General features: G+C 34.1%; 3 protein-coding genes across 3 annotated transcripts; 2 read left to right on the top strand and 1 right to left on the bottom strand.

The window, feature by feature from the left end:
• Nucleotides 1-911: 911 nt before the first annotated feature.
• Nucleotides 912-13,460, top strand: LOC133328688 (putative epidermal cell surface receptor). Its single transcript, XM_061537230.1, has 9 exons — nt 912-2,167; nt 2,279-2,363; nt 8,119-8,377; nt 8,636-9,265; nt 9,387-9,647; nt 10,361-11,326; nt 11,733-12,758; nt 13,015-13,239; nt 13,305-13,460. The coding sequence occupies exons 1-9, from the start codon at nt 912-914 to the stop codon at nt 13,310-13,312; spliced, it is 4,716 nt and encodes a 1,571-aa protein (XP_061393214.1). The 3' UTR covers nt 13,313-13,460.
• A 2,506-nt stretch (nt 13,461-15,966) lies between these two features.
• Nucleotides 15,967-17,997, bottom strand: LOC133328687 (protein SHQ1 homolog). Its single transcript, XM_061537229.1, has 5 exons — nt 17,810-17,997; nt 17,436-17,742; nt 17,192-17,375; nt 16,627-16,771; nt 15,967-16,564 (listed from the first exon to the last, which is right to left on the bottom strand). Exons 1-5 carry the CDS (start codon nt 17,995-17,997, stop codon nt 15,967-15,969), a joined length of 1,422 nt encoding a protein of 473 aa, XP_061393213.1.
• Nucleotides 17,998-20,539: 2,542 nt separating this feature from the next.
• Nucleotides 20,540-21,562, top strand: LOC133328685 (nuclear receptor subfamily 2 group E member 1). Its single transcript, XM_061537228.1, has 3 exons — nt 20,540-20,867; nt 20,973-21,287; nt 21,351-21,562. The coding sequence occupies exons 1-3, from the start codon at nt 20,540-20,542 to the stop codon at nt 21,560-21,562; spliced, it is 855 nt and encodes a 284-aa protein (XP_061393212.1).
• Nucleotides 21,563-24,328: the final 2,766 nt, after the last annotated feature.

Below are 24,328 nucleotides of genomic sequence, written 5' to 3'. Positions count from 1 at the left end.
GCGAATAGACAAGGTACCGATATATCGAATAATAACTGTACGTGGGCTATTTATTATTATGGCAGTTTTGCGGTATTACTTCACACATTACCCGCACGCACACAAACACGAGTGTGTGAAAAAGGTTATTGACTTGATATTTGGAAAGAAAGAAAACACACGCACACACAAACAAAATGTATTAATTCACCACTAACTTGTAAAATTGTGAATCGAAAGAAATAGATAATGCCGAACGAAAGAGTTAAGACACGTACTTGAACGATTATATTCAGCATGCTGGTCGCTGTAGTGCACTCAGCATGATTTCCATGATATTTGATCATTAAAAAGGGGTCAATCTATGTGCTTTACTTTAAGGTAAAAAAACTAAGACAATATGTTAACATATCGATAGTTTGCAATCTTTCACTTAAATGTTCAAAAATGAATTAAAATTTACTCTGAGACAATACAACTTAGTTTAGAAGATAAAATGTGGTACACCTGGGACTAAAGAAATTACTAATTAATATAAACGATTATTTTAGATTTTGTTATGAAGAAATATATATTTTTGAGCTCATCTTCATAGAGAGTACATTATTACTATAATAACGTCTATATTGTGTTCAACTCCTCTTCATTTTGAATATTAAAATTTCAATTTATATTTTACTATACACACCCAATATTCATAAAAACATATATTTTATTCATTTGCAGATTCATCATCGAAGTCATTTGAAACAACAATGCCACCACAAATGGCAATGGAAACCACAATGACACCGCCACACCATGAACACTCATCATCATCTACATTAGAGGCAGAGACATCTTCCGCCGCCACCTCCTCATCCTCCTCTACAACCACAACGGAAACAAATCATCTAATTGAGACCACTAATGAAGGAGAAACTTCATTGCCAATGACAACCATTGAACCGATTACAACAACGGAACCCACCACAACGCCCACAAACTTAGGTGTGCAGCACAATGGCTTTAATGAAATCGAAAGCAAGGTTGAAATGGCAACAGACGAAAAGAAGCCAATAGAAGAAGTCACCGACTCTAATAAAATGGTTGATCAACAAATTGAGCATCAACATCATGATCATGAACACGATCACCACCACCATGAAACTGGTATAGATCATGATATGGCACATACCCCCGAACATAAGACTGAAGAAATAATGGATGTCACTGCCACCGATGTGCCCATGACTACAATCACCAACACCCAAGAACATTTCAATCAAATTTCCCAGGAACCTGATGATGCCGATGCCAAAGATTTGAATAATATCCGACATCCCGTTACATTAATAACTGCCAGCCAGAGCGAGGAAACCACAGACAAAGACAATGACAGTTCAATGAAGTCCTTAGAGGACACTGAAGATCCTTACCATGCTCACATACTATCTGAAAGTCATGATCGTTTGGCCGAACATGAAGGTTATCAAATGATCTCCAGTACTGAAGATTCCAGGGATGTGTCATCGACAACCACTCAATCTTCCGACAAACCCAAAGCATTCGAAGAAACCCATACTGATGAAATTGTTGTCAGTCAAGAGAACGAAGCCACAGCCAAACCTGTCATGGAAGGCGAAATGCCAATGATACACAACGAAACCAACGAAGGCCGGGCCAGAGCCATCAACTTAAATTCCGAAGATAGTGTGGCACCCACAACCATGGATTCCACGACCAGCACCACACCTGCGGGACCAATTATAAGCATAATCGAAGGATTACAACACCACATGCATGAAAATCCAACTGAACATGGCCACGACCATGCTACACATGATCACAGTCAGCATATGCACCGCGATGGCGACGAGTTGACCTCTACCACCAGCACCACAGAAAAAATGCATGAAATGCCATCTGTTTATGTATTCAATGGTGAGGGTCGTTCCGTTGACTCCTCCATATCGGCTGAGGATGATTTGTCGCATCTGAATTATCATTATAACTTTGTCACCACCGAAAGGGTACACGACCCGCAAAATGAGCAGAAAAACGCCGCCATCAACGACTTGAGCAATATCAGCATGGAGGATGATGAACAACAGAATAAAAGCCAGGAATATTCACAGCAACAACAACAACACGAACAACATCAACAACATAATGTTTTTGCCGTCTCCGAAAATCACAAGGAAGATCATATGATGATCACCACAACACCGGCTAGCACATCAATGGCGAATAGCATGGATAGTAGTAGCACAACGGCTGCCCCCGATACCACAACACCCGCCGCCGTCGATTCTACATCTGAGGCGCATATGAAAATAACAGAAATTACTGCAGCCGGCGATGTAATGCATCGTGAATGTTTAGCAGATGGTCAAAGTTATAAGGTAAGTGTGTTGGAGGTTATGAACAACTAAAAGCTAAGGTACACACATAGGAGTATTTTTTTAATGGTTATATGTGTGTGAGTGTAGTTTTTCCTTTTTCGTTGCAAAAAAAAAAAACTCATTTTTCAATGACGTCCACAGTGACCCTGGTGTATTTTGTATGGAATTTACAATGATAAGAGGGAAATTAATTATGCATCGATAAACGATAGGATGGATGTTGTTTTTGTTGTGTTTGTTGACTATTAAGTGAAAACAAAAGACTTAAGACACAAGCTCACTGTCGTCATGGTAATTTATTAATTCATTGATTTTATGCCCAATACACTACATGCAAAAAAAGGAACTATTTAGCGTTTATCAATTTGTTTGTATTTGGAAATAAATAAAGGAAATAAAGGAGAAAACAAAATATAAAATATCTAAATTATTCCATAGAAGAAATCTGAGATGATTTGAAGAAATACATACCGATAAAATTCTTTTCACTCAGCATTTGAACCTTAAACGCAGCTCTATATTTTTGTATTAGCTATTTGTGATATACGGAAAATTGTCATATTGTGGTGTTTTATTCATCAGTAGGAATCACCCTGACTGACTAAGTTTGTACGCTAGTTCCTTTACTGCAACTTATGCGAAGACAAAAGACTTAAGATACAGGCATATTGTCGTCATGATGATAAATTATTAATAGAGTTTTTATATGAATTAAATCGAAGTGCCGAATCAATAAACCGATTTTCTTACACCATTGTAAAAATCCAATTTAAGTAACGTTGTTTATAAAATACAAATAAAAATTGTCGATTACTGAAGAGTCTATCATCAATAAATGACAACACCATCAACAATCATAAAATCCGATAATTAATCATCATGTTTCGTTTCCACACAACACAAACAAAAGATTTAAGACACATACAAGCAGACATAATATTGTTGAATTCCTTCAAAGTCCATAGTTTTTCCACTTCCTTTAAATTTGTTCCTGTTTAAAATACCACCAACAAATAAGTTTTTGCATAAAAAAAGAAAAAAAAATATTTATATTTGTTTATTGCATTCGCTGGAGTTTTGCATTTTTTGGTAATATGTGTCTCTGTTTTTGTTGCGACTATAATTGTGGTTTTCATTTCGTATTTTTTTCCTCTTTTTGTTTTCATTTACACTGCATCTGAAAAGCGTTTCCTTGTTGAGCTAGTTTTTCTTTGGCCATAGTTTGTCTGCTCACCAGTTGCTTGGTGTGATGTTGTTTGTGTGCCGGGGTTGTAAAACGTGTTAATGTTATGAATTATGAATAAAATGGAAATGAAAATGGAAATAGACCATGTCGTGTGCAAGGGGGAAAAGCCAAAATGGAGTACAACATATCAAGTTTACCCAAATGTTAGTTTGTCCACTACATTTCCCTGTTGAATTCAAAACAGGAATTTCGATTTGATTTCATGTTGAAGAGATATCCTATTTGGTATAATGACACGATATTATTAGACAAATTTAACACTTTTATTTATTTTTTGGCTAAGAGGAGTAACGGGTTCCGTTATGTATTTCCGTGTTAAATGTTCAAAATTGTTATATTTTTAAACAATTGCGAATTGGGTAATTGTTGTTGAATGTGTGTGTGTGTCTTAAATCTTCAATTTTGGTATTCAATAATAAGAATATTGCAATTTCTTTAAAAAAATAAATGTAGTGAATTAATTGTTATTTATTTGAATTTTGCCTGTATCTTTTGATAATTTGAATGATTTTTTAGTGAGTTTTTTCTATTTCGAGCGGACCTTAATAATCGAAGTTTTGCAATGAAAGCAAGGAATCATGTAAGAATTAAATTCTACATTATTAAAATCTGAATATTCATAACATCAATATCATTGATGTCCAACAGCCTTTAAAGTTACTGAAGGTTCGTTAATTTCATCTAATAAATATAATAATCGTAAAGAAGGGAAAGCAAAATAGGGGAAGAATCTTCGCACAACGCGTTGGTAAAGCGTTTAATCAGGCACATTAAAATATATAAAATTGTAATAGGGCGTCAGATGATTCACAAATTTATTTGGATTTTGTAGAAAACCTCGCAAGTATTCTATATAAAATGGGCATCTTTTTATTTGAGAATCGGAAGTAGTCTACTTCCAAAAATAACAGGTATCCTAATACAAAACCTGAAATTTATTTTATTATTTAATTTTTGAATAAAATTGATCTTTGACCTTCAATAGCAAAGATTTTGGTGTAACATTTCAAATGGTATATAAAGGTATCTTATATATAATATAACGCTAATATTTGTCTCATCAAGTTGAAATAAATAATTCCAAAATCAATCGATTGAAACTATAAATTCCAGAATATTAACATAACTGGGTGTGTTCCATGTTCATTGATGACAAAGTATGTGTCTTAAGTCTTTTGTTTTCTAATGCATAAATAAAAGATGCGATTGATTAGCATCGATTATACTCTCTCTATGTATTTCAATTTTTTGTTTTTTGATTTAAGTTGACAATATCCCACCATAAAAGCACATGACTGGTGCTGGCGGAGACTGTAAGCCAAAACAAAAAAGTGAATGCAGCATTCGCTTACATTTGATTTGTGAATGGCATACGTTTGGTTTTGAACTGAACTAAAAATTTGTTGCTCGTGTTTTTTTATTTAGTTTAAATTGTTGGTGTTTTCGTTTTCTTTGGCAAAAACAAAAACTTTAAGGTGGTAACAGACCATAATGGTATTGTTTTTTTATTTTATTTTAGTCTGCTTCAAATCTTCCACCATCAGACAACGTCCGTCCGCCCGTCTGTCTGCAATATTGTACAAAAAAAATGAGTGCAGTTTATTTTTTGTTCCACTTGTTTTCTATGTCTTTGTTTTTGTTTGCTTTCATAATAAAGCTTTATTTCAAATTGTAATGTAGGCATTTGCTTAGGTTACGACGTTGCATTAGAGTAAAAATTTTTTGTTATAAAAAAAATCACAAACAAACAATGAACACCGAACTAACCAAATATGAAGTGAAACAATCAAACAAATTCTCTGGCTGATCTCATAACCGGTCGCCTATGTAGGGTGCCCATATTTCAGCAACTTTTGTTTGGATTAAAGTGAGTAGGTGGTGTTTTTGTATTGCTTGCGTAGTGTTGATGTCTTTCATTGTCTGCCTTATCAACGTTAATATCTGAACTCAGAGATTTTTACAGATTTACATATATTTTATGCAAGGACGTTAGATTATAAATGAATTGTGGATTTTGTATTTTGAAAACATTGTATGTACAATGGTAAATTGAGTTTTGACAATATTGATTAAAAATCTAAACTGAGCTGAAAAAGTATAATCTAAAACTGATTTTTCATATAAAAATCTTCTTCTTCAATTCTCAAATCATAATTATAAATTTACATAATAATCTGCAAAGTAATTAGCATAGTAATTTGATAATATCTCTCTCCACTATTTGGCATTTTTTCCAAATGTATGCTGCGATCGTTTGTCTTATCTCCCAAACGAAACCTTTGCCAATATCTCGCATTTTGCTATTGGCATTTTATGTTCAGATATTTTTGCCTTACATTTAGGTTAATTACTCTGATTACACTTCAACATCTCAGACTAATTGAGTTGGGGTAGAAAATATTTGCTAAAAACCGCATGACTGAAACTTAAATATTAAATATTTACGTGGATTTTCGTTTGTGGAATGCAAAACAACAAAAACCTTGCACAGAAAAACAAAGCAACAACAACAACACACACAAATATTACCACTGACCAAATAACAAAAAAAATATATATATAAAAATTCAGCCAGTCAGTGCATGCATATTTGCATTGATGTGATATTACTAAGCGTTTTTCTTTTTTGGCTTTTTGCAAAAAAAAAAAAAAAACTAAAAAAAACGCCAAGCAATACAAAATTACTTTCACTTTTGCACTGGGGAGACGACGTTGTGATTTTCTTTGTAAATTGGTCAATACACAAACACACACACATACTTACATGCAATACCCCCCACACACACAAATTACACATGAATTGTCGTCATGTGAATGAGCCAACACTGGCTGGTGTAGCTGGTGTTATAGCATGCCACACGTGCAATCTTAGACGTACATTAACCGGCCTTTTTCAGATTAGACAACAACAACAGCAATGACCATTTATATACATTTCTATCTGTTGTTGTAATAGTATTGGTGTTCAACTTAATTACACCATTGCATGCTCAAATTTTCAAACAAAAAAAAAAAAACTTAATTTTATCATTAAGCCGAGAGCTAATTAGAGACACACACACAGACAGACTAATACCAAAATGTGTAACAACAATTACAACAGCTAATGAAAGATGGCCTGAAAACTGTTGCATGTCTTTTTTTCTGGTGTTGGCGAGATGATGCAGATGACCTTAAGTTGTTATCTTTCGCCATGCCGTACAACTAAAACAAAAACGGTTCACTGGGTTATAGGTTTCATTTGAAATTATAATCGAAATACCGCGCAACGCCACTACAACCCATAACAATAAATTAGCCATGGCAATTAAATATGTTGTTAACAACTATTTTTTGTCATACGATTAGGGAGAGTAAATATTTATTTTATTTTAATTTAATTGATTGTTTATAAAAATAATAATGGTTATTTTTGTGTATAGAATTAATTGCTGAACTCACTTAAAATGGTTCTAAAAATTTTGCTTTTTCGCGAAATTTTAAAGAATGACAAGAATGGTATTTGTTATAACCAAATAAAGTAACATGTTAACCTAGTGATGAAGTATATATTCTGTAACAACAACAGTTGCCAATATTGCAATTGTACTAGCCAAATATTTATTGAAAAATAATGAAATGAAAACTTGTAGTAAAACAAGTGTACATTGGATTTTTAATAACTTTCAAAAGTTTATATGGAAATTATCACAAAGCTCAACCACATTTTGAGGAATATTTATTCATAACCATTCTTGCAGGGTACTATTATTAGATGACCACAAAATATCAATTAATTTCTATTATTAAAAAATACATTTTACATACATGTTTCAGGATATAAAGATTATTATTACAAAGTTTTTAAGCTTGTGCAGAACTTTCATTAAAATGAGCCCTAAATAAACACTCAAAAATATTCTAAATTTCCTTATAATTGGGTCTCAATCTGTGGAAAAGACTACTCCCCACTTCTGTATTTTAGATATTTATTAAATCTTTTCACTTTTGGAATTCTTAGTAAAAGTGTATATTCGTCGTCTTTCATACATATGTTTGTGTCTTAAGTCTTTTTTTCTCTCGTATTAACCGAGTATTTTTCTATCATTAACAATAATTTTCCTCACACAAAAAACTGCAAACTTAAGTCTGGAATGATAATGATATCATTATAATGACAAATTCAAGTGAAAAAATCCAAATTTTATGGATGGTTGACAGAATGTGATTAAACAGTTTTTGTCGCAAGTTCTATTTAAACAATTTCAGACTACAAACGCCATGCTCTGGAAATTTTCTTCCTTCTAATTTTAGTTTAACCACAACAAAAAGTAATATTTTTAAACAATTTGCACACACACATTCACATACCCTTAAGAAAATAGACAACACCATCTAATGCAATTCTTTAGAAAGCCAAACAACTGTAACGAGTTCAATTTTTGAAATTTATGTACTGATTGTTTTTTTTTTCTTTGTCTGTCTTTCTGTTTGTTTCTTTGTCGGTCTGTCTATGCCCACCAATTTTAGAATGGCGAAAATATGGAACGTGGCTGTGATGAACGTTGTACTTGTAATCGTGGTGAATGGATTTGTTCACCTCGATGCCAGGGCAAAACCTTTAAACGTGGCACAATGGCAACGATGATGGCTGACGAAGACGAGACAAGGAAATGCCGTGAAATTGATGTCGAAGATGACGAATGTTGCAGCCGAATGGAATGTTCTACAAGTGAAGAAGGCTTCCTGCCCACACAGTCTACAATGCATACTGATGAAGCTATGAATGGTAGGTACTTGAACAGCGACAACAACAGTAGACAATATCGTTAGAAGAGAGGGGGGTTCTCTTTAACCTTAGATGCCTTTATTATAACTTCTACAATACAAGTGTATGTAGTTGTAGGCTACTCTTTAGATTCGTTTAGTTCCACACATTCACGTTATTTGTATCTGTGTAATTTTCATTTCATGTCATCATTTGCATTGCTTCTAAATACCAATACGAACCAATACAACAACATCAACAACACATACACAAATGCAGCATCCATACATAAAACACGTCCCGACTGCTTCTTCAATGGTGGTATTTATAAATTCCGTGAGCGTCTGGAAATTGGATGTGAACAAATTTGCCATTGTGATGAGGGCGGCATTATGAACTGCAAACCCCGTTGCCCCGAACGCAACCACACTCGTCCCGACAAGTGTGTCTTCGTTAAAGATCCCAAAGACGTATGCTGCCAGCTGGAATTCTGCGATGTCACATTGGATGATCACGAACAAAGACCATCACCATCGGCTGCCCACAATTCCATTGGTGATGATGGTTATGGCTTCCAAGAGGCCCGCGATATCGATGGTGCTGGCGGTCAGGGTTCGTGTGAATATAAGGGCCAGATGTATGCTGAAGGTAAACAATTTCACGATGGCTGTGAACAGTTGTGTTTGTGTACCGCCGAGGGGGTTCACTGTGCCAAATTGCAGTGTCCCACCTCATTTGGTTTGGACGTTCTGAACCCACATTGTTTACGCTGGGAACCTGAACCGGCCAACTTCGAACCCATTGCACCCAATTGTTGTCCAGATAGTATGCGTTGCGTCGACAATGGCACCTGCGAATATCGTGGTGAAGAATTTGAGAATTGGTCCCAAATACCCACCAATCTAACCGGTAAGTCATACACCAAGCTTTCATTGGCTGGCATAAGCTTTCCGATCATATAATTTGTGTGAACAATTACTAACCCTTAACTTCCATATGCAATATGCATTCCGACATAACATTCCCATAGGTTGTGACCAACATTGTTATTGTGAAAACGGTAAAGTAGAATGTCGTCCAGCTTGTCCCCCCGTTTTGGCTTTGCCACCCGCCGATTTACCTTGTCATCGGGCACAGGCCCGCCTATTACCCATACCCGACGATGAATGTTGCAAACATTGGGCTTGTGCTCCGATACCCAATCAAACTGAGAGACCCTATCACGGTGGCCAACAGCACGAAGAGGATGAGGAAGAGGAGGAAGCCTCACAGGAACACTTGGGACACAATGGTAAATATGACAGTTGCAAAAACAACATTTCAGAGCTTTTCTTTCAAGGGGTGCATGAAATGAATGACGCTTTTCACTTTGAATGTGTTGTTTTTCTATTTAATATTTTCACTAATATGCTGAAAAAGGTCCGAGGACCAAATTGGATATGCTTTGTTTGAGTAGAGCAATGATATTGCTATTGTTGTGGGTAAACATTTAAGTGTGACAAAGAAAAGAAGAAAGACTCGAACACCGATCAAATTTCTTATTATCAGAAACCGCGTCTGCCTGAATTTAAAAACGGATCAAGCATGATAACGCCATGTCATAATGTCTATTGTAGTTTCATTAAATGTCAAGCATCCATCAGGTCATTTTCATACGTAAATCATGCTCTCTCTCGCTCTATTACCCTGTCTTTGCCTTTCCTCTAAAAATAATCGTCATTAATTGATCTTAAAAAAACTAATTGAATTACGAAACCTCTCTCCTATTTTGTTTCCTGCCTTCTTATTTTTTATCTATTTACGTTTTTTAAATAATGGATAATTTCAATGTATCGGGTAACCGAAAACGTGAAATTTATTATTGAAATTATCTTAATTATTTGTATTCTGCACTCACATAATTATTCATTATTTTAAAAACTAATGCGCTTCATTAAAATAATTTGCATTTGTACATAAACAAAAAAAAAATAAACAAACAAATGTTCACGGCCAAACCTTCAGAACACCCACAAATGGAAAATGCCAACAAAAAACATGAATCTGTCGCCGCCACTATTGGTGTTAGCAACGACGAAACAGAAAAGAAGCCAACAACAACAAATGCATTCTATCCCACATTGGATGGTAAGCCCCCTAAAGGTAGTGCAGCGGCGCCACCCTTCGGTTTCGATTATAAAACTGAAAAACATGAGAAACACGAAAAACATGATAAACATGGGAAGAAAGCTCCCGTTCCAGTTAAACCTCAACAAAATGATGTCAAATATGATGTCCACGAACAGCAAGAGGATGATATACCCGTGCATCAGCATCCCGGTCTAGGACCTGGTTATGTTCCTGTTCATTTAACTCCCGGTGGAGTGGCCATTTCGCCATATGACAGTGTGAATTACAATCAAAATCTGGCACCACAACATCCTGGCCCACAAGGACCTTATGGGCCTTTCTATCACAACGAAGCCTTTAATCCGTATGAACAATATGATCTAAATCCCAATGGTATACCTCAAGGCAAACCTCCAGCACCCACAAGTCAATCGGATCTGTTTAATATAATAGGAGCAGGAGTACCAGGTGGCGGCAAGTTGGGTCAATCAAATTTACCACCACATGTTCGTATCGAACACATTCTACAACATCTACAGCAAAATGTCAATCCAGCCATACAGAATGGTGCAAATGCACCCCAAGGACCTTTTGTGCATGTCAACACAAGTGGTACCGGAGGACAGGCGCCTCAATATGTCCCCATTGTTCATAGTGGCCTACCACCTCCACCGCCAGGTCATGGTATTGCCATTGTCGATGGCCATCCGGTTTCGTATGGTGGTTATCCTGTTATACCCGGTGTGGGTCCAGTACCCACTCATCTCGGCCATAATGCCGGACATGCGTCAACAACAACTGCTAACGGTCTGCAGACACAATCTTCGGAGCATGGTGCTGTAACGAAGACCCAAAAAACAGGTTGATTTTAAACCCCTAATTCTCTTTCTGTCTCTATCTGTATCAATACTTTGCATTAATCTTCCACATTTCCATTGCATTCAACCCATTGAGTAGTTGTTACTAATTCCAAATCAAAAAACCACTTCTATTGCTCTACTTTCATTGAACATGGGTGATGGTCATTCCACATCAATCACATTTCTGCACACACACACACACAACTCAACACCACAGCACACACATTAACATTTTGTAAATACACAAGTGAGACCACTTAGTGGGAGTGGTAAGCCCCTTCCATTGTTACCCGAAATATTTGCCTGTAGAAAAGCTTTTAGTTTGGAGTCCAGACCCCCCAACAGTGATATAGCGAATATAAGTTGTAAATCATATTAATTCCTTACTATTTCCTCCATTCATTCAGGTTTCAATAACTTACAACCCGATATTGAAGTACACACTCTGGAAGCCATTGATGCCCGCACGGTTCGCATTGTCTTCACCGTTCCCCAAGTCTATGTTAATTTACATGGCCGCGTGGAATTACGTTATACCAATGGACCTGGTAACGACACTTCTAAGTGGGAACAACAAATATTTGCCCCACCAGAAGACTTAATTGCCACATCGCAAATGGAATTCGACTTGCCTGGTTTGGAACCAAATTCGTTGTACAAAATCAAAATTACTCTAATTTTGAGAGATTTGAATTCCCAGCCCACAAGCTCAATTTACACTGTCAAAACACCTGCCGAAAGAACGATTACCCCACCTCCACCACCATCCGATTATCGTCCCGACTTCCAAGATATCTTCAAATCTGTTGAAGACCCAGAATTGAATGTCAGCGAAAGTAACTCGACTTGGTTGCATTTGACGTGGAAGAAACTTTCCGATGATCACTTGGATTATGTTGATGGTATCCAGTTGAGATATAAGGAATTGACTGGCATGATTTACTCATCCTCGCCGCTGATACATCGTTCCCTTACCTCATACACCATCGAGAATCTGCAACCCGATACTGGCTATGAAATCGGTCTCTACTACATACCATTCCCTGGCCATGGTGCTGAGATGAGAGCTGGTCATATGATTAAGGTTCGCACTAGTCCAAAGGTGGATGTATTTGCTTTCGATGTTACCGTCAATGTTACCAAGATCAAGGCCCAAAGTGTTGAAGTTACATGGAGTGGTGTACCATATCCCGAAGATAAATATGTCAATATTTATAGAGCTATATATCAAAGTGATTCGGGTAAGGAGGACTCAAGTGTGTTCAAGGTAGCCAAGAGAGACAGCTCAACGGGTACACTGATTATGGATTTGAAACCTGGCACTAAATATCGTCTATGGTTGGAGATGTACATGACCAATGGCAAGATTAAGAAGAGTAATGTTGTCAACTTCATTACCAAACCAGGTGGCAATGCTGCACCGGGTAAAACTGGTAAGTTGAAAAATATTGGGAATTCGATATGTTAATTCTATTTAAGATGTTAATGTAATTTTTCTAAAGTTTTAACTGCTTACCAAAGGATTCAAGCCTTCTTTGGAGACATTGGTAATAATGAAGTTCTTTATAAAAACTAATTTAGTGTATACAGACAAGAAAATATTTTTAAATTAATTTTCCAGATATTAGGGATTTCATTTAATTTCATTACTATTTGATTTCACTTTTAACGCCATTTGTTTTCCTCTAGGTAAACTATTACATGCTGGTGTCGATCAGCCTGTGGGAGATTACTATGGACCATTGGTGGTTGTTTCAGTTGTTGCAGCTTTAGCTATTATGTCGACTTTAGTGTTATTACTGATACTGACAAGAAGGCGTGTCCATCAAACCGCTTCCATAACCCCACCCCGTAAGAGTGATGCCGCCTATGATAATCCATCGTACAAGGTTGATATTCAGCAAGAGACAATGAGTAAGTTGAAATATTATACAAATTAACATGATATTTTAATTAAATATTTTTTTACTTCCTTGCAGATCTGTAGCGGTTTTAAACGATAAATAAGTGGATTTCCTGGAAATCCTTTTGTCATCGTATTTCTATTATTTCTACTCAAAATCAAAAACATGAAATCCTAGTTGTGTCTTAGTAAATAGGTTTGAAAAACAAATTTTAATGTAAATATTTAAAAACGAAAACTAAGAAACGAATTCCCAATATATATATATATACACATACATATATACTATAATATATAATTATGATAATTACATAGCAATTTTTTTGTAATTCGAAATAAATAAGAACAATAGAGAACAACAATTGGTTAAACCATATCCAAATCATCTAAAAATCAAGCAATGAAAAAAATGAAGAGTGAATGAAATTAAAATAAAAAAATAATAGCTGTAGTAAAGTGCCAGAATGTAATTAACGAATAAACCTAAAAAGAAATATGAAATTGGCCAAACAATGTGTACTGTAATGTTTTTTGTCCTAAAACAGAAAATAAAGCCATTATTTAGAAAAAGAGAAGAAAAACAAAACAAAAAATAATAACTCTTAATAGTCTTAAGTATAATGTTCATTTTCAGTTTCATATCTTTGTTTTTTATATGATTTTTTGTATATAAATCTCTATTAAATCTGTATTATTTTTGTATGTCTATCAATCTACTTGTCTTCCCCAAAAAATGAACGAATTCATGTATTTATTCCAATCATGGTATAACTCCCTCCTTTTTTACTTTATTTTTAACCACATGAAAGGCATTGTATAATTTTTAGCTTTACTTTTGCTTAGTTTTACACGTGCAAACGACAATTAAATCTAAGTTCGAAATAATAATAAAAAAAAACCATCCAAAAATAATCTAACAGTGTTTTAATGAAATTACCGGAAATACAAAAAGGAATAGTCTGCGGGAAAACAAGATTTGAAAGTCAAATTTTAAAAGAGTGAGAACCCAACATAAATTCTGGTTTTAACTTGGTCATTGTATTCTACGCATAATGGAATGATATTTACTCCTTTTTAAATGGCAATACGTTTAAAATTCTCGTCTAATAAATATCAAAATTATATAAAAGATTAATGCGACAGTCGTCGGGCAATGCTGACGGCAGAATGTTGTAGAAGATAGTTTCATTCATTTTCATCACGTTTTGGTTTTGCAGATTTTGAAATTTTTATCATTGACATTGTTCGTAGAGGATATTTGATTATTTGAGCATTGTTATACAATAGTCCCTTACAAACATTTTTGGAATAGGATAATAAGATGTCCACCTATGAAGAGTGGTGTTGTTAAGCGAATAGCAAGAATGTTTCTTATTTATCTTTCCGCAATATCGCCAAAATTAGCACTACTAAGAAATACAATTCATTTTAGAATACCTTCTTACCTAGATTCTTTCATTAGTGTTCCATATTGTCATACCAGCAACGACTTAAAAAATTCCGCATTCTATTGGAAAATATTGTTGAGAAATTGTTAGTTTTGGAAATGCTAGTCCATGGTTATTTTGAAAATGACATATTCATTCACCCCTATTCCGTAAGTCGTCGTCGTTGTCGACGACGTTTCTCTTTCGACATCACTTCGCATCGACATCGACATCACTTCGACACTGATTTGGTATTCTGTAACACTCATGCGACGATGTCGACTATTTATCGATAATATCAATAAAAACAAAAATTTTGTTGCATATTTTCGGGCAAAAATGTGTTTGTATCCTTCACCGCACTGTGGCACAGGGCATTATGTCTTGGTAAATGTGTTTGCAACGACCAAAAAGAAACGAGATAGACCCATAGTTACTTTTTAGTATATAGTATGTACATAGAATTATTTTTCAGTCGATTTATGCATGTCCCTCCATTCATGTATTATTTTAAACAAGTTACATGCCACCATTATGATCCGAACGGGATGAAATTTGGAAAACAAATCCATCCAATTGGGATGAAATTTTATTTCCACATAGACATTGACATTGGTAAATATCGGTTTAGATTTATATATAGATCCCATATATTTTTCTTTATTTACACTTTATTTTGCATTAAGTATTGAATAGATTCTAGAATGATATATCCTGTTCTTGTCCGGTCATGTTTTTTTTTAATTTCAAAAAAAAAAGTTCAAACGCTTCAGTCGTCAACAAAAACTATGACGAAGAAATCTTCGACATCGTCGTCGTCACACATTGTTACGGAATACCAAAAATGTTTCAATAGTTATCGATAAATGTCGACAACGACATAGGGAATACCAATTTGCAAAAGACGACTCTCTTCGACGTCGTTTCGTGTCGACGACGACATACAGAATAGGGGTGATTAACTATTTATCCAAATATAATACAGCAACGAAATTTGATTTTCTTAAGATATGTAATGAATGAATAATTGATTTGTATTGCCTGTAAAACATATCATAATAATGAAATAATGAGGTATATGCTTTGGGAATAAAATTATTTTAAGTTACAATAAAAAAATCGATTTTATTGTCGAAATAAACAAGGGTATATTTCAATGAAAAATGCATCATTGTTCTATTTATAAAAATAACCATTTATTTTGAAAAAATATGCATTAATATTATTTTACTGTTATATATTCATTGATATACACCGTTGGATTTTCAACTGTATGTGAAAAACGATAACCCACCTTACATAACTGCGATCCTACAATTTTAAACTTCCCATTTTCTGTTCTATTACACTATCACCATCACTGTCACTATCACTATCATCGCTGCTGTCGCTGCTAGAAGTATCCGATTCCGTTTCGACAGACTCATCTTCACTTGTCGAACTAGCAGCAATGTGAATATCGGTTATCAATTCCTTCAGCAATTCCGTTTCCAGTTCTTGCAGTCCCAAGCCCAAATTCTTTTTGAATACATCGAATAAAACATTTTTTAAGTTATGTGCCAACATTTGCAGATGAGAACTTGAGCAAATTTCTCGATTTGAAACATAACGTATGTAATCTTCAATGTAATAATGATTGAATACCGAACGTTCATTAAGGCTAAAACAATCATGAGTAATTAGTAGTTGTTTGAGGATCCATTGGGAATTATTTTGCAATGCAGCTACGCAATCTTCAACGCATTGCCTGCTAAGTTCATAATTGCGATATAAAGGATAGATAAGGGAACGTCTCATAAAACTAATGACGACAGATTTTAGTGAGGTGAATGGCTCGAAATAGGTTAACGTGGCGGACAAAATGCTACGAGTCCATGCCGATTCGCAGTTTGGTTCATTCGATGTAAATCTGAAAGTGGTAAATTATGGAATGAAATATAATAGAAATATGACTTTCTAACAATATCATACCTAACATCATAGCATATAGCCAATAAAATACTTATGAGCCCGCAATCAATTTCCATGGGGTCATATTGGTCAGGCATTTCCATTAGCTCTGGCTTGGACGTCAGGTTGTGTAGTAAATATTCTTCATCACGTTCTAGTGTATTATCTGAAATGTTGAAAATATGTATGTTGTAATTCCACGGTATTAATTTATGAACTAATTAATGCCGGAGTAGTTCATATTTTCGAATTTGTTCACATTTTCGATTTTCAATACTTTAATGTCAGTTTGAGTGTTAACATGAGAGTTCACTGTATTGGATGTCCCCATTATATAGAGTTCACTGCATAACTGAACTGCTCAGATCCAGAGCACTTGAATTGAGGTTTTTATCGAAAAAAGTAATTTGATTTGAATTTAATTTGCTAAAAGCTTAACGAATACAGATGTTTTTGAAATGTGACATCACCGAGAGAGCAATTTTTTCATTCTCAAATACGAACGAAATCATTTGAAGATTCATTTAAGGTACAACGTCCTCATTAAAGTGACAATGGGAATATAATAATTGAAATAATGTCATACCTTTAAAATTAAATGTATATTGCATGGGATTATCCAGACCATCAGGAACTTGTAACTCTACGAAATTCAATTTGTATTGATCACGACAAAAGTTTTTCATTTCATCAATATCTCTGTCTATTAGACGTTGCAGAGGGCTCACTCGATCTGGCTCAGGCATGCGAGAAATAGTGTCCAAATCACACTGTAATAAACAAATTTAGTTAAGGTATAAGCCCAATAGTTGAAATGCTCCAAAACATACGTCAAAACTTCTTATTCGTCCATGGAATTTACTAGCAAATCCATAACCATATGATCCCTCGGGCCGCAATAGCTCCGCGTTATCATCAATTTTTAGCAGGCAGTTATCGGTGATTCTCTTCAATTTCCACAAATCTAAGGGACGTTCTACAATCTTTGTTTTATTTTCTTCCGAGTTTTTCTCGGGATGTTCCTCCTCAGTTAGCGGTAAGCAGGGAAGGTTAACAGTAAGTACATTGTCTTTGGAATTAAATTTGAATGTAATATTTTTTAAGTCCTTTAGATCAAAACGACGTGCTGAACGAAATCTGGAATTGGTGGAGACACAATAATCAATTACAGTAAATTTTAAAAATTAATTTTGTTTAAGCTTACTTGTACAGCTGTACATCCAAGTAGATAAGGACATGGTAGTCTTCTATGAAAATATCACAATTTCTTATATTCTCCACAAACCTACCAGTGGGACCACCCGCAGCTTCTCTATTGGCCTTCTTAACATGCAGCTCCAATTCACATGCATTTTCCCTATAACTGTGACTAATTTCGGTGGAATTGGTCATAATGGAGGATTAGACTTAAAGAGTAGGCTGGGAATTAATTCACTAGAAGCACTCGCATCCACCGCATCCGCACGTGGATGAATCAAAACAAACAAAGATGTACCTTAGTGAAGGAGAGAAAAAATTAAAAACGTTCCGCCTGCTAACGAATGGGAGAAGAAGGCACAATGACCGATAAAGAAGAAGTCAAAGTGGTTTAAACGAAAATTTACGAATGAGGTGGGATGGAGATAAAATGAGAACCGAATTGTTTACGAATGAGGTGGGATGAAGATTAAATGAGAACCCCACTTAGAAAACCGAGCCACACTGACTGTATCGACGGCTTTACGTTGTTAATCGACGGCGTTAATTTTTTTATTATTTTATAAATAGGTACCTATAGATCAACTTTTAATCAAAAATTTAGTAGAGACACACACTGAAATTCTTTATGAAATTCACTCGATCTTAAATGTCAATAGCCTAACGAATACGATTTACTTGACTTTTATGCTATTGAATTGACATTTTAAATCGAACGGATTTTGTAGCCTACGTAAATATAAAGAAAGTTTAAATGATGGAAAGGGGTTTCAATTAAGAAATTTTTAGTCGAATTTGCATTAATCAGTAAAAGTTGAAAATCGATTTTGAACAGGTTCCACAAAATCGGAAGATCAAAAAGTCGACTTTTCACACCAAGACAAAAATTGTAAAGTCCAGTTTGTTCATCTATCGAACTAAACGAAAAATATAAGAAAATCTCGTTACATATGGTTTATGGTCCTATACCTTCAATTTTAAAAGAAAGTGGACAAGCTGGAGGAGGACCTTCCTTCAGTATTTAAAGAGAAAAAAAAATTTAAAAGTCTTAAGGTCTTAAAGTCGACTTTTGCGCTAGACTACGTAATCCCTATTTTGGCGAAATCGACTGGAGCTATAGGCCGGTTCACATCTTATGAACTTTATCGATAAAAGCGGTTATCGGCCACATTGGAGACTACCTAGGTCGTTAAAATTATTTGAAAATTCAATTTTTTATATTTTTAAAATTAATTTCAAACATTTTGAAGTACTAAATACATCATTCGATTATCAATTTGAATAAATAACTTAACTTAAACTAAACTTTTCCTGTGCCGAAATCGAAAACAATTTCTATTAATAAAAGATTATAGCAGATTATTGAAGACACTTCATGTTAATTGTATTGTTTTAAAGGGCTACATATATTGCTATTTTTTACACATTTGTTATTTTTCATAATAACACAAACTGTATCCAATGTAGAAACTGACACCTTCCACAGAGAGGGAGGACTTAAAAGTGAAATTGGTTTAAAAATTACTATTTTAATAACTTTTGATCATTTTACTTCAAATTGCAATTTTCTAATTAAAAGTTTGGATTTTTTGTCGAATACAAATAGAATAATTTTAAATACAAATATATTTTTAATAATAATTTTAAATTCAAATGAAATATTCGAATTTTGGTTAATTGCAATTATAATTTTCGAATTTGAATTTGATTAGTGTTAAAAAGTTAATATTTAAATATCAATTATTTGTGGACTTTAGAGACTTTAAAGAAAAAACTTTACCTCTGTAATTAATATAAAAAATGATAATTGTCTCCTGTTTACGTTTATGTATTTTACAGTACAATTATGTATTTTACAGCCATGTTTTTCTTAGATCCTTCTAAAATTCTGATTCCCACCCAAATATAATACTTTTTTTTAGAAATTTCTTTAATCTGTCTATTTACTTCCTATTACAATTATGACATTCTAAGTATTTATCAATTAGGATTTGTTAAAAAGTTTCTGGTCATTCAATGTTTACCTCAACTCAACAATAAATAGATTTGTTCATTTCCACTTCCACACCCACATCCACCAATGACGATAACAGATAATAGTTTATTTAACTAGCAGAATGAGTTTACCGTTTAAGTGTTAAGGTGTCGATTTGATTGTTAACCTCAGACAATTATTGGAGGATAACAGAATAATAGGGTGGAGTATACGTGAGCAACGTCATATACTTGCTTCAAAATGCTCAAGAATTGTTGACTATGCAAATTCGTTATTGAATTTAGAAAAATAAAATAAGTAACAATTATTCAGTTTTAGTTGTCTATATAATAAATATCCTTTTTCTTTTAACACAAGAATCATGCCTTCCCCGAAAACGTCAACACCACCCCAACATTGGTCATCAAATCGAAATCATACACAGAGTACGACTTGGTGGCCATATAATTGGTCAATAAAAGGCGTAACACCTAAACATTTGATTTGTTGATTTGCATATCATTTGTGCCAACTCATCGTCCTTTGACATGACCTGTCACGTGTATCGAATTATTTGACCAATGCATTGGCGGTTAACAAAACCAAGTGATAAGCAAATATTTAATCAAACGGTCAGCCAGCGATTCAACTGTGGCTAAAATGTCTATAAATATTCTAGCAAAGAGCGGAGGATATTTCAGTCTAAGCTCGAAGATGGCACATAAAACACAAACAAGCGGATTAAAATATCCTTTAACGGATATGGATTTGTCGCATCAAAAGTTGTTACTCTGTCAGGTTTGTGGCGATCAAAGTTCGGGTAAACATTATGGGGTCATCTGTTGTGATGGCTGTTCGTGTTTCTTTAAGCGCAGTGTCCGCAAGGGCAACATAACCGCCTACAGCTGTATAGCCGGAAAAGGAAACTGTATCATTGATAAGGCCCGAAGGAATTGGTGTCCATTTTGTCGATTTCAACAATGTCTGAAGGTGGGCATGAATGTCCAGGCCGTGCAAGAAGAACGAGGTCCGAGGCATCAAAATGCAACGAACTTTTTAAATTATTCACCGGAAGCATCAAAATCAGTTGTAAAAGTCAACACCACAAAACGTTTAAGTTATTCTTCAAGAGTGATGTACTGTTATTCGATGTCATCGTCGGACCCATCACCGTGTTCGAGCAGGCTGAGCAGTTCATCGTTGTCACCACAATCAAATGAAAGTGCTTTCAATTTTCAAATGTTGGCTCAAATTCTGGTAACCTGTTTACGTCAGGCCAAGAGCAATGAACAATTCCGTACACTGTCCCGCTGTCAACAGGAGGCCATTCTACATTTGGTTTGGAGTGAATGTTTTGTGTTGAGGGCATCCCACTGGACACTCGACATCTCGGCCGTATTTGAAGCCTGCGGTGATGTGGCCTTGCAACGCATCATCAACGAAGCGAAACAAATCAACGCCGATGTAATGGAATTGAATTTTCTTGAGACGCTTATTCTATGCCGCAGGGGTAAGGAGGAGGCGGAGATAATTGTTGTGGTAACTTGGTATAATATTCATTTTACTTTTTTAGAATATGCCTTAAATTCGGAGTGTGCCTCACTCTTGGAGTCCTACAGCAACAATGCATTGTTGGCATTGGCCCGCTACACAGCTCAACAGTCAAATTGGTTGCGTTTTGGTTCTTTACTCTTGGCCTTGCGTCAATTGTCACTGCGACGTTATGAATGTACATTGACCGGACTATTTCGTTCCATTGTCAAGGATATTATTAAGACATTGTAAGGGGGGTTTGTAAGTTTAAAATATTGTGTTATGATAATACAAAGTAAAATATATAAATATTTCATGTAAAGCTATTAATTAAAGTAATTTGTTTTTTTTTTCTTAAAATCTAATCGAAATGTAAAGGGAAAACTTATTGGACGACCATCTGTTCTAAGAATATAATGAGATTTGAATTTCCAGGAGAATAGATATTGATACTCTAATAGAATGCCTACTGGTCTTCTATGAGAAGAACTACAGTATCCAGAATCGAAAAACCTTTAATTAAATTCCGGCTCTAAAATTTGCTTTTGTAGCCTTGACGTCCTTTCGGTGTTGACGTCCGTTGTGGTGATCGGGCAATGTTGTTGTCAAATTATTAAAAGAAATAATGATACGTTTTTGAAATAATTAAAAATCTGTTCTGTTCTAATTTGGCCTGTTCCAGTACTACAAGAATCTACTATATTTTACAATTTTTTTTATCGTAGTTAAAAGTAGTAGATTCTTGCAGTATGGGAACAGACCAATTGTGTAAAAAAAAATTTTGAGGTGAAAATTTAAAAATAATTATAAACCAGTGAGCGGAGCATTATAGTTGGACAGGGCCGACCAGTTTCTCTGCGTCATCTTTACCGAATCAGGTCTTCTCCATTTGATCCGCTACACATTGATTAGTTGTCCAGGTGGCTAAATATTGATTAGTTGTGGCGTCTAGAGCGACTAGATGACCATAACCGGACTTTCCTGCAAAATATCCTTGCCATCAGCTCCAAATGTATACCCTCTAATGTGGTAATAGTAATACTAAACAATATCAGAATACGTAGATACCTGTAAGCATTTAAGAAAAACTCCTGCATCTGACAAGATAGCACAAAAAAATGCTATCTATTTAAAGGTTAACCACTCCTCTAGGATATACTATCAACTTTTCGGGTATATGTCCATATATGCCATAGAATACAAATTTTGTCATTTTTACACAAAAGTCTATGTCCATTGGACCCATTAAATATTAACCCTATCAAATATGCTTATTCTTCGGCCAAGCCCTTATCTGTGTGTAAAATTTCATAATTGAGCGTCCAGAAAAACAGAAAAAACTGTTTTTGGTCCATATCATCTCCTAAATATTAATTATTATTATAATCTCCTTTTATAATAAAAACTACAATCGTTTATTGTTCATTCATCTACGATGTTAGTGTTTTTGTTTTTTATTTATTGTGTAATTTTCAGTTTAAATATGGGTTACAATTATTCTTCTTTTTTATTCTTAATTTTTTCGTATTAAGGAATTTATTTCATCTTTATTTTAAATATATTTTTAGTTTCATTTGTTTAAGGGTTATTTTTTTACTAACTTTTTAAAATCGGAAAAAATGAATCGAGTGGCTTGTTTTTTGTTACTTTTGCAGGTCAGAAGTGTTAAAATGGGTGGGTGGGTTTGTTTTTTTGTTATGTATAGTAGTGGGTTGTAGGGCCAATGAAGACATAATGCAATGATTTAAGCCATTCATTGGCGCCCCCAATGACCGTCAATTGGTATGTTGACTGTTTTTATTGGCTTCGTTTTCTCCGGTAACTTAATAAATAGAAAAACATTTTATTTGGTTTAACAATTCTTTGGCTTATATTTCAAATATATATAAAAAAGTTAGGTTAAGTTTTAGTTTATAGTTTTTGTTGTTGACAATACAAAAAACTCATATTTATGTTTTTTTTAGATTTTATTTTTTATATCTTTGGTTTCTTTTTATATTTTGTAGTTGTTGTTTTTTTAAGAGTAATACACACATTTGCTTGTTAACTAAAGTTTATTATTTATGGTAGTTTTAAAAACAGGCATACCTTTTATTAATTTTTTTTTTTGGATCTTACAAAGACTTACACATTGGTTTTGTTTGTAATTTGTGCGTATATCCATATATGTATGCGGATACATGCAAAGGATAAAGGAAATATTCGATATAAGGAAACTATTAAGTCTTAACAATTAAAATCTTAACAAGTAACATTGACTATATATATGATTTTTTATTTTATTTTTCTAAGAGTTTATGTTTTTGGTGAGAATTCTAGCATTGAATGACCGGGATGAGGATGGGGTTTTTTGTTTGTATTATAAATTTTTATTTGTTGGTATTACTTAGTGTTTTGTTTTGTTTTTTGTTAACGATTGTCATGTGAATTAAAGGAAACTAACACCTCATTTTTATTTTTTTCTATTTTTTTGTTTATTACTTTGTGTTGTAATGTCTTTGTAAATTAGTGTAATTATTTCCTATCTGATGTTTTGAATTTTAATGAATTCTTTTTTGTAAGGAAGTGGGTTTTTGATGAATATTAAAATTTTGAAGTAAGGTATTTGTTTATTGAAAATTTACGTAGAACTTTTTGCCGGGTCTGTGAGGATTTATTTGGCATAGATGTAATGGAATTGCCAATCCAGTAGATCTACTGGATTAATAAAATCCGGTACAATGTAAACATACTATAAACAATTAAAATAAGAGAGAATACTGTAGTCACTACAAATTTATTAAAAAATAATAAATAAAACAAAATATAAAATAAAATCTGCAGGAAATGTTTTTATACAAGATTTATTTTTATAAAAAAAACAGATATGAGAAACAAGAGACACAGTAGACCTTTTATTTGAATAAATTGAAATACGTTCCTGTTTATATTTTTCATTCCAGTTTATCTGAAAATTGTATATATTACCTTTTATTTGGATAAATTGAAATACATTCCTGTTTATATTTTTTATTATAC

The sequence above is a fragment of the Musca vetustissima genome, unplaced genomic scaffold, assembly GCF_032173495.1.
Source record: "Musca vetustissima isolate MV318-11 ecotype Yass unplaced genomic scaffold, APGP_CSIRO_Mvet_v1 utg1439, whole genome shotgun sequence".
Taxonomy (NCBI): Eukaryota; Metazoa; Arthropoda; class Insecta; order Diptera; family Muscidae; genus Musca; species Musca vetustissima.
Note: the sequence above shows the minus strand (reverse complement) of the source record. Positions and strands in the feature narration are given on the sequence as shown.

Bases quoted from the DNA above. Each gene is read 5' to 3' on its own strand.
- LOC133328688 (XM_061537230.1), top strand. From the start codon at position 912: ATGACAACCATTGAACCGATTACAACAACGGAACCCACCACAACGCCC. The intron at 9,648-10,360 runs GTAAATATGACA...CCAAACCTTCAG, and splicing joins GGAACACTTGGGACACAATG to AACACCCACAAATGGAAAAT. The intron at 11,327-11,732 runs GTTGATTTTAAA...CCATTCATTCAG, and splicing joins AACGAAGACCCAAAAAACAG to GTTTCAATAACTTACAACCC.
- LOC133328687 (XM_061537229.1), bottom strand. From the start codon at position 17,997: ATGACCAATTCCACCGAAATTAGTCACAGTTATAGGGAAAATGCATGT. The intron at 16,772-17,191 runs GTATGACATTAT...TCAACATTTCAG, and splicing joins ATATACATTTAATTTTAAAG to ATAATACACTAGAACGTGAT. The intron at 16,565-16,626 runs GTATGATATTGT...TACCACTTTCAG, and splicing joins GCTATATGCTATGATGTTAG to ATTTACATCGAATGAACCAA.
- LOC133328685 (XM_061537228.1), top strand. From the start codon at position 20,540: ATGGATTTGTCGCATCAAAAGTTGTTACTCTGTCAGGTTTGTGGCGAT. The intron at 20,868-20,972 runs TAAAAGTCAACA...GGCTGAGCAGTT, and splicing joins GGAAGCATCAAAATCAGTTG to CATCGTTGTCACCACAATCA. The intron at 21,288-21,350 runs GTAAGGAGGAGG...TTACTTTTTTAG, and splicing joins GCTTATTCTATGCCGCAGGG to AATATGCCTTAAATTCGGAG.